The sequence below is a fragment of the Acomys russatus genome, chromosome 17 (assembly GCF_903995435.1).
Source record: "Acomys russatus chromosome 17, mAcoRus1.1, whole genome shotgun sequence".
In the NCBI taxonomy this organism is placed as follows: Eukaryota; Metazoa; Chordata; class Mammalia; order Rodentia; family Muridae; genus Acomys; species Acomys russatus.
In genome coordinates this window covers 5,239,644-5,250,212 of record NC_067153.1, presented here as the reverse complement: position 1 = coordinate 5,250,212, position 10,569 = coordinate 5,239,644, and the positions used below count along the sequence as shown (strand labels likewise).

Here is a 10,569-nt window from a genome sequence, read left to right as displayed (position 1 = left end):
TAGACAGGCATCTCTCACTGTCATGAGTAACCTCAGTTGTCAACCTGACTGGATTTGGGAACAGCTGAAGGGCAAGCCTCCTGGCTCACTTGTGAAGGCTTTTCCTGACATGCTTCATGAAGTGGAGACCCACCCTAAATATGGGCTCTGCCCTCTGGTGGGAGGCCAGATAAAAGGTCCAGGAAAGATGCTTTGCTTTCACGTGCTTGCCTTTGCCCTGGCTGGCGAGCTCATCTGTGCTGTTGCCGCTACTGTCACTGCTATGTTCCTTCACTGATGTCAGAACCCAGCTCCAGGGGGCTTCCAACATGGACTGAGGACAAGTGGAACCTTCCAGCATCAGACTGAGACCAGTGAGACACCACATCTTGTGGACTGAGAGACTATCAGGTTCCCTGCCTCTTGGGTGTAAGGGAGCCATTGTTGGACTACTCAGACTGTGTTGCTGTAAAGCCAATTGCATAAATCATGGCATGTGTATTTCTTCTCTCAGTTCTGTTCCTATAGAGAACCCCAATTAAGACACTGTCTGAACCAGAAAGCTCATCAGTTAGGGTAGGCTAGTTGGCGAGCAAGCTGCCAGGGTCCCACCATCTCTAGTCCTCAGTGCTGAGGTTACAAGTATGAACAGTCATGCCCAACTTTTATTGGCTGCTGAGGATTTGAACCCAGGTCCTCACACTTGCCTACTGGACCATCTTCTCAGCCTGGCATCCATGTTTGTACAGGTCCTCACTTCCTAACTTCTGCCAGCACTGTGTTCAATCCAAACACAGCTAAGACCAATGAAAAGACTTAACTGTGTAAACAAGAGAGTGTGTGTGTCTCCTAAGAGTCTGGGACGAGCCTCAGCCAATCTGCCCACAGTGTCCCCTCATTCTTTACACCTTCTTACTTTCTTCCCTGGCAATCTAGAGCCACTCCGGAAGGCAGGCGTGGTGGCCTTGCCTTTAATCCCAGCACTCAGGAGGCAGAGGCGGTAGGTTTCTGTGATTTTGAGGCCAGCCTTATGTACACAGTGCATTTCCCAGACAGCCAGAGTTACATAGTGAGAACCAACCTCAAAAACAAACAAGAGGATCCAAATTCACGTGAACTATACCATCAGTTTGTGGAAGCTATTCTTTCCTACACCTGAACTTAGTATTGACCTTCTGTACTGAAAACTAATTTCAAGAATTAAAGAGGGGAGTGGCAACAATAAATCCCCCAAGAAGCTGTGAAGGACCCTGAGTAAGAGACAGAGTCTGGGACAGCTTCCCCACCTTTGTGGCTGTGAGCATGTCCACTGCCCTGTTCTTTTAAGGACTGTCGGATCTCCCAGGAAAAGGCACAGTCCCAGTGCGCTTGGGAAGGGAGTCACATCACCACCAGATCCTCACCATGGTGTTATCTTCCACCTAAACAACTCCAGGGGTGTGGTTTCTATTGGGCCGTTTCACAGGATCACTTAGCATCTGGGACCCGTCGCTGGGGATTTAGAGATTGTTGAGTACAGAGGACAAGAAGGACAGGTCTCATCGGATCCTCCGCCCCTATCCCTTAGTCCTTCAACGAGCTAACTCTGTAGGGAGTCAAACTGAAACACTAGGACACAGCGTCGTCAGATTGCAGTTATGTATTCAGTTTCCTAAATACGTGAATTACATGGGCCATGGGAAGGGGAAGAGAAAGGCTAAGAACTGCCTGGCCGAACTACTGATTTCTACCAAGACATGGGTTCCTACAGGCGCCTTACAGGATCATCTTCCTACAGGAGAATCGGCTTCCGCAGGGATAGCAGGGGTTACAAGGGTCACAGGGGCCACACGGTCCGCAGGGTCCGCAAGGGCCACAGGGGCCGCAGGGACCGCAGGGGCTGCAAGGGCTGCAGGGGTTGCAGGGAGACGTGCAAGGGTAGCATGGCGACTCGATCTTGACACAACTGCCGAGCCCGTAGGAGTACGTCACGTCCTTCTCGTCGACACAAGGCGGCAGGCTGAACTCCTTGCAGATGTTCATGTAACTGTACTTTTTGGATCCAAGGCAGTCGTACCTGTTTTCCCTCTCGGCAGACACGCAGACCTTGCCGTCCTTCACTCGCACTTTGACCTGATCAGGTTCAAAGCCGCACACGTTCACCGACCCCAAGATGTTACTGCTGCAGCAGGAAGAGGCCAGAATTCTATTGGTGGTCCTTCTGAGTCTGTGGTCAAAAAGGGAGAACAGAGATTAGACCTCTGGACCCAAGACACCCCCCCCCCCCGTAAGGGCCCTGCCCACCCCCCACCCTTTGTCAATCACGCCTCAAAGTCTGTTGGCCATTCAGATCCCTCTCTTACTAGTTACAAAAACTTGACACGGTCTTACGCCTCCCTGACTCAGTTTCCTTACCTGTGATAAGCTTCGAAGGCTAAACAAGATGCTGTTTTACTCAGTACTGTGGTTGGTTCATTATAACTCTTGCTTAGTTTCTGCCACTAGCACTACTGTTACTGTTACTATATACACATAGTATTAGTTTTGTCTGTTTGCTGATGTTGATGTTTGAGCCCAGAGTCTCACATATGTTAGGGAAGCGCTCTCGACTAGGCTACAGACCCTGCTCAAGGTTCTCCCCGCCCACCCCACCACCCACCCCCGCCAGGAGACACAACTGACAAGCTGGCATTTGAACTCTGCATCTTAAAGTCAGGGATAATGGTTTGTGTCTGTAGATCCAACTATTCAAGACGGTGAGACAGGAGGGATTACTTGAGCCCAGGAATTGGAAAGGAAGCTGGACATGAAAACACGATCCTATCCTTTAGGCCGCCACCGGGCAGACAGACAGACATTCCACCAGAAAGCCCATTGGCAAAGGACCTGGTTCTCCCCTGGGAGGTTCTTCCCTGGCCAGTTGGTGCCAGTGGAAATCCGGGCTGTCTGGTTGTCAGGGTGAAGCAGCTATGTAGTGCTCTCCCACAGGCATGCTGGCAAGGATCCAGCTGTCTTGCAAGAGTTTGGTGCATTTAGCACCGTTGTGCTAACAGCTTGACATCACTTGTGAGAGGGACTTTCGTTCCATGGTGGGTGGAGTAAGCTACAGATTGAGGCCTGAGGAGCTGGCTGTTGAACACTCCTGCTGTGGCTGTTACTCAACAGTCCTGCGGTGTGAATTCTTAGTAATAGCAGCAGCTCGCTGAGTGGTTAAGATACATTAGGTGCTAGAAAGCTGGGCTGGAGAGATGGCTTAGAGGATAAGGATGCTTGTGACTCCTCCAAAGGACCCAAGTTCGGTTTCCAGTAACCATGTCAGGCAACTCACAACCACAGTAAGACGTTCCAGGGGGATCTGGTGACCTCTTCTGGCCTCTTTGGGTACCTGCACATAAGTGCACAATACTCATACAGAGATACATAAATAAAAATTAAAAACTCTTTTTGAGAGGCAGGAGCAAAGTACCCAACCAGCACGGTGACCCTGGAACTGGAGCTTGGCCCTGCTGTGCAGACAAGTTATTGAGCTTTCTGAAGTTCAGTGAAACTGGGACAGAAGCAAGTGACATGCCTTCCTGGGTGGTGGTAAGGCTTGCCTAATGCATGCAATGCATTTACAAAGGTGCTCAACTAGGGTGGCAGGTCCTGGCCTTTTTCCTTAAAATGTACCTTCTAAGTGCTAAGTATGTTAGAGGTACTATTTTAAACAACTCTGTGACGTCTATAAGACTGTCATTTTATCGCGTTAATTTTTTTTAAAAAAATGTATTATTGCATTGTAGCTATGTGTAGTTGTGTGTACTTGCATGTAGGTTTGTGTGTGTGAGTGCAGGTGTCTGAAGAGGCCACAGTCATCAGGTACCCTGGAGTTGGAGGTCCTCTGGAGGGACAGCAAGAGCTCTTAACTGCTGAGTTCTCCCTCTAGCCTCTATATCACCTCTTTCTGCCATACTTTATTTAAATATTTTCTTCTTTTCTTAAGTTATACAAGTTCATTGTAGAAGATACAGGAAATACAAATAAATATATTTTAAAATACCTTAATCCATATATAATATTTTTATGTTGGGCTTTCTCCTCGTGTGTGTGTGTGTGTGTGTGTGTGTGTGTGTGTGTGTGTTGTATGCATGATTTCCTCATACACCTAGGTAGATTTCTGTGTGCTTATATGGAGTCATGCTGTGCATAATACTTTTAACTTGTATTTCTCACTTGATAAGCTTTTATGGGACTGGCTTAATGACCTGAATTACTTATTACTCTTGTATTGAAAATTAAAAACTAGGAGTTGGCCAAGTAGAAAATGGCCTGTATAACCGAGGTGAAGAGACAACTCGAGCAACAGATCAGATGACAAATCCTTCAGCTTCAACTCTGGCCCTGGGGAAGGTGAGGTTCGTGTGGCAGTCCTCCTTGCCCTGTGTGTGCTGAGATACCTTAGGTCATATAAAAAGAAAGGGCGGGAACTTGTGTCTTTGAAATCACTGTCTCTGTGGGAAAAAAAAAAGACAGCCTTGTCTTGATGAACGGACAGAGAAGAGCTCACAGAGGTGTGGGCACTCCAGCCCACTCCAGCTGGATCATGACTTGAAGAAGCAGACAAAGGCATGCAAGACTCCCTTATGGTGTGTGTGTGTGTGTTTGTGTGAGTGTGTTTGTGTGAGTGCATTGTGTGTTTGTGTGTGTGTGTATTTGAGTGTGTTGTGTGAGTGTGTGTGAGTGCATTGTGTGTGTGTTGAGTGTGTGTATTTTAGTGTGTTGTGTGTGAGTGCATTATGTGTTGAGTGTGTGTGAGTACATTGTGTGTGTGTTGAGTGTGTATATTTGAGTGTGTTGTGTGTGAGTGCATTGTGTGTGTGTTGAGTGTGTGTGTATTTGAGTGTGTTGTGTGTGAGTGTGTGTGTGAGTGCATTGTGTGTGTGCTGAGTGTATGTGTGTATTTGAGTGTGTTGTGTGTGAGTGTGTGTGTGAGGGCATTGTGTGTGTGCTGAGTGTATGTGTGTATTTGAGTGTGTTGTGTGTGAGTGTGTGTGTGAGGGCATTGTGTGTGTTTGTGTGAGTATGTGTGTGTATTTGAGTGTGTTGTGTGTGAGTATGTGTGTGAGGGCATTGTGTGTGTTTGTGTGAGTATGTGTGTGTATTTGAGTGTGTTGGGTATGTGAGTGTGTGTGTGAGTGCATTGTGTGTGTGTTTGTATGAGTGTGTGTGTTTGTGTGACTGTGTTTTGTGTGTGAGTGTGTGTGTGTGTGTGTGTTTATACAGATGTACAACACAGGGAAAAGCAAAGTCTTGTTTACATGACAAATATCAAATCCTGACATTAAAGATAGTAAAGATGGGCTGGGACTAACAAAAGGCCATGCAGGATCACTAAGCCTCAGCTGAGTCTTCCAGGAGCTGGACCCGACCCTGGGAACCTGCTCTCTCAATCAAAGCCAACTGCCACATCTATTTTTTCCTGATGCCTCAGTCCTGGCTACAGTCAAATGCATTCGATTGCTAGACCCTCCTCGCCTTCATCTGTTCCTGTCACTTTGCCTCCTTTGGCCCTGCAGTAGCTTGTCAAGGACCCCCACACTGTCCAGGGGTGCCTCACTGTCCAGGAGTCCCACACTGTCCAAGGGTCCCACACTGTCCAAGGATCCCACACTGTCCATGGCTCCCACACTGTCCAAGGATCCCACAGTGTTCGTGGGCCCCATGCTGTCCAGGGGTGCCACACTGTCTAAGGGTCCTATACAATCCAGGGGTCCCACACTGTCCAGGGATGCCACACTAAGAGTCTTATACAATCCAGGGGTCCCACACTGTCCAGGGGCCTCACATTGTCCAGGGTCCCACACTGTCTAAGGGTCCTACTTTTCCAGGGGTCCTACACTGTCCAGGAGTCCCACACTGTCGGGGGATTCCACACTGTCTGGGGTCCTACACCATGAATCTTCAGAAGCCTGCCTAAACCTTTCAGCCAGCTCAGGTTTCTTATGGCTTGAGGCTTTAAGATGACATCATCTTTTGTGCGGGTGGGGGGATGGTGGGGAGGGTTGGGGGGGGGGGAGGGGGAGGAAATCTTCCAGGTAATTTATTAAGAGTCAGGCTACCACAGATGCTTGGGTGAGTGGATGAAAGCCAGTCTTCGGGTTGGTTGCTTGGTAAAGGGTACAGAGGCTGAGCTCAGTGCACCTCAGGGGTACAGCTGACAACCGCTAGCCAAGGTGCAGCTGGTTGAGAGGACTCGAGGAAGAAGTCAGTGTCACCATGGACGCCAATCTATTAGACAGGACTGAGAAGGGACAGGGTTTATGAGTTTCTCTAGCTTTAGCACAAGAGACAGGAAGGCCTGTGAAGTGTAGTGTACAACCTTAGCTCAGGCTGGTGGTGGATCGTCAGGAAAGAAAATTAAATTCTATGGCCTCCATCGGGACTGCTTAGAGTGAAAAAGAAGAAAAGGGAAATACTGAAGGAGCTAAGAAAACAGGAGAGCTAGGTCCGGTCTCCACTAAGGAAGATACTATTCTTTGAAGCAGTAGCTGAAGAAACATGGCAGTGGGTAGGACCCTTTAATCTGAGTCTCAAAGAGTCCACTGTATACACATACGCATCAATCAGACAGCAGGGACTTGTGGAGGGAATTTAAAAATTGTCATTCAAGTTCAATAAAGCTGAGGCAGCTACAGTTCAAGGACTGAAAGCCTCTGCACAATACAGTCAGACATCTGAAAAGACATGCTACAACTAACCAATGCCAGGCATTCTTTAAAGGGGTGAAAGGTCATGTAAATATAAGTTCTAAACTCAAAAAGTCTTGAGCACAATCTCATACCAAAGATGGCTTAAAAAAAAGAAAAGCTGAATGGAGATCGATTATTCTAGATCTATTCAGCCACAGGTCAGAAGCTAGATTAAAGATAAGAAAACAAGACTGCGTTTAATTGAAAAAAAAAAAAAAAATTAGTCAAGAGTCCTTTGGGATTGGAGCTGAGATCTGGGCTTAACACTTTCACCCCTATTCAGAAAACTGAAGCTGTAGGTTTACACATGACACTGTACCCTCTGGACAGTGAAATGCCAAGCTGTTGGGAATAGAGCACAGGAATTTTGCAAAGTGGGGTGAAGAAGGAGGAAAACGCTATGGGAGAGATAAGGAGGGGGTAGGCCTGAGGTTCACAGACACAGAAATTAAGGATGTTGCTGACTTCACATACTGCTGCCAGGACTCAGGAGACCTGGACACTACCAGGAAAAATTCCACAGAGCAGAGAAAGCACAGCTCTTTCTGAATTACTCTTCTGAGAATACGGCGTCAAGTTGAGTCTACTGTGGCAGAAACAGACAGCAGACAGAAAAATATCTGCCTTGTAAAGTGAAGAAAGTAGGGGCAACTGCATGGCCAAGATAGCAGGACTTAGAGCCATGGAGAGAGTACACAGACCTGCTCACAAAGACACTTAATATTTGAACAAAATATTAACTAGTCCCTGTTTCACAGTGTGAGTTTAGTAACTTGACATCCTAAGGCATAACAATAAAACATTGCTTCAAAACTGTAGATAAGTTTGTAGGTGATGACTCCACTTCAAATTGTCAGGTAGGTCTGTTCCTGACCTTTGGTGACATCGTAATTGTCCCATTACCCTTCTCAAAGAAACACCATAGTCACTGTTGTCAAGGGACCTTGTCTGTTCACCCACCCATCAATCCTTCCATTCATCCATTGTATCTACCACTGTTCCATTCATCTACAATCTTATCTGTCTCTCCTATCTTTTTAAGAATAGTCCTTGGTTAAGAGTTGTCTACTTCTCACCTTTTCACTTAACATATCCATACATTAAAAAAACTTTCCAACTTTTCAATCCCCTTTTAAAATCTTTTGAAACACAGGGAGCAAGCTGGCCTCATACTTGTTACGTATCAGAAGCTAGCTAAGAGCCTGTGAGCCTCCTGCCTCCACCTCCCAACTGCTAGGATCTACAGGAGTCAGCCACCACACTTGCTGCTTTAATCTAGCGAATGGTGCACAATCATTCTTATAACCAGGGGCAATGCCCCCTTCCACCATCTCTCCCATCTATACTGACTATAGATATAAGTGAAAAGTTAAGAAAGGATAGAAAAGCTAAAGAAAATAACTCCCCTATTATCTAAGTCAATGAAAACCCCACTTAAGCCGGGTGGTGGTAACACATGCCTATGTGAGTTCAAAGCCAGCCTGGTCTACACAGTGAGTTCCAGGACAGCGGAGAAACCTTGTCTCGAAAAACCAAAAGAAAAAAAAAACCCACTTGAATCTACTGTGATAGCTGCAGCCTGTCACACATCCTTTCTGAGGTCGGAGGGGGTGGCAAAACACAATAGCCCTAACTCTAAATCAACTCTTTGCCCAAGACTGGATGGGCGAAAGATTTCCTCACACGGAAGAAATGCCTCCAGCGTTCAGTGGCTCCTGGAGGCTTCTGGCAAACATTAAGGATTTGATCGATGGTTATGGCTTCCCCCACAGTCATTTCTGCAAGTCCAAATACACTCAGATCACTTCAGTCATACCCAGAAGAAAATGTTGAACTTGCTGCTTTCGAAAGCTTTTTAACGATGCCCCGAATTTCTTCCCCTCCTTAAAGCCACCCTATTTATCACACTGGCACTCTTGACATCACCCTCCACCAACCCTGCTAGTCCACAACCTCACACTGCCTTCAGAGAGCCTCACATTTCCAACCGCAGGCCCACTTTCTCTCCTAGGTCATCTGGGTTATTATCTGGGTCCCTTTTCACATCTACTCAACTGTCCCCGACCCCTCTTCTTCCCACTGATGTGGCGCTACACTGACTGCTCTGGCCTACGGTTACACCCTCTCACTTGGCCAACGCTCTTTTCTCATCCTTAAGGGCACGGATAGCTTTCCTCTCTAAGCTGCGCAGCGATGGTCGAAGGCAGTACAGCTTGTAGTCACACAGGCAGCAGGGGTAGTAGAGGTCACACAGGCCGCAGGAGCGGGATCGCTTGGAGTAGCAGAGGCAGTACGGGTAAGGGTGCAGGTCACAGCAGCAGTACGGGTGCATGTATAAGTCACACAGGCAGCGGGAGCTGAGTTCGTCGATACATCTCAGTTGCCTTAATTCTCTGTCCACCTTCTTTATGTCCCTTCTAACACTGTCCAAAAGACAACTCAGTGCGGCCATTATGGTCACACCTTATTGTTTTGTGAGTACCCTTGGGAAGTGGCACTCAGGGGAAAAAATTGTTCTAAGCTCTTCTCAGAAGCCTCCTTTAAAATTAAATGAGCCACGCATGATTCACTTACTTTAAAGCTTGTGTTCTGTGACCTCGCCCACCCTCCAAGTTATGTCATAGTCTCCTGGTTACCATGCCAACTATGAACAGTTATGGTCCTCAAGGACCCTCCTCAGGGCTATTCCCAGGACCATGCTCACACTGAGAGTTTGTTCACCTTGGTGTTGGTGGGCCTCCCCAGCAGTCACAGCCCTTTGGGGGTTCATGGACTAGCCTGTAGTGTCCTTGGCCTGTATGAGTTAGGAAGACCAGACATGGCTGTGGCTGTGCCTTTGGTCTTGGTGTGGAAATGGCAGGAGCTGCCTGGTTCTCTGGTTTCTGTGCCCTTCTAGTTGTAACTCTGAGCCTTGTTAGAAGAGTCATTTAGAACCAGGCGTGGTGGCGCACGCTTTTAATCCCAGCACTCAGGAGGCAGAGGCAGGTGGATCACTGTGAGTTCGAGGCCAGCCTGGTCTACAAAGTGAGTCCAGGACAGCCAAGGTTACACAGAGAAACCCTGTCTCGAAAACCCAAACCAAACAAACAAACAAACAAGAGTCATTTGGGCTGGAGACAGGGAGAGTGTGAGGAATTGGCCTGCCAGTCCTTTTCTCCTGCTTCAAGTCTGCCTTTGTCATTGGCTTGCTCGGTCCCAAACCCCTGAGTCCCACCTGTTCTTGTTGTTGTTAATTATATTTTCCTGGTGCCAGGGATCAAACCCTGGGCCTCCATACATCATAGACAGCTGCCCATCCTTTACCAGTTAGGGTTCCAGGTAGCCAGACATATTGGTTCTCTACTAGTTGGGGGCCCATAAGCACCCCCCCCACACACACCTACTGCTCAGGGCTCCTGTCTCAAGTCATCACCTCCCAGCAAGGATACCTGTGGTCTTATTTCCAAGCCTCTAAGTGACTGATCCCTGTGTGTTCCCAAAGCATTAGTACCTGGTCCTCTTCCGTTAGCCTGAAACCCTTGCTTAAGCCACTGTCCCGTGCTCTAATGTGACCAACCTCCTAGGCTGCAAACTCTGCCTCAGACTTGACTTATGTTTCTTATCTGCTTCTACCTCTCAAACCATGTCCAACCAACAAGTCCCCTCCTCCTAGACTAAGACTTACTTAGAGAGGGCGCATGAGGACAAATGGATGTGACACCATAGAAGGATGTAGGGGTTAGGTTTGTAGGCCACAGTAAGGGGTTTAAACTTTTATTTTGAGTTCAATAAAGGATCGTCGATTATGCCCTCCCCCCTCACCCCCTTATGAAAAATGTTAAAAGTAGGTCAGATGCAGTGTAGAGGCAAAGAGAGTCTGGGCTGGCGGTCATAGCTCTAGAGA

At 47.6% G+C, this 10,569-nt stretch overlaps 1 protein-coding gene across 2 annotated transcripts; it reads right to left on the bottom strand.

Moving 5' to 3' along the window:
* Positions 1-1,734: 1,734 nt before the first annotated feature.
* On the bottom strand, positions 1,735-9,138 carry Odf1 (outer dense fiber of sperm tails 1). 2 transcript variants are annotated; one of them, XM_051160534.1, is made up of 2 exons: positions 8,816-9,138; positions 1,735-2,185 (listed from the first exon to the last, which is right to left on the bottom strand). In XM_051160534.1, the coding sequence occupies exons 1-2, from the start codon at positions 9,136-9,138 to the stop codon at positions 1,735-1,737; spliced, it is 774 nt and encodes a 257-aa protein (XP_051016491.1). The 2 variants fall into 2 exon arrangements, with proteins under 2 accessions (XP_051016491.1, XP_051016492.1); XM_051160535.1 differs by having other exon boundaries at positions 1,735-2,187; positions 8,863-9,138.
* Between the last annotated feature and the right edge of the window lie 1,431 nt (positions 9,139-10,569).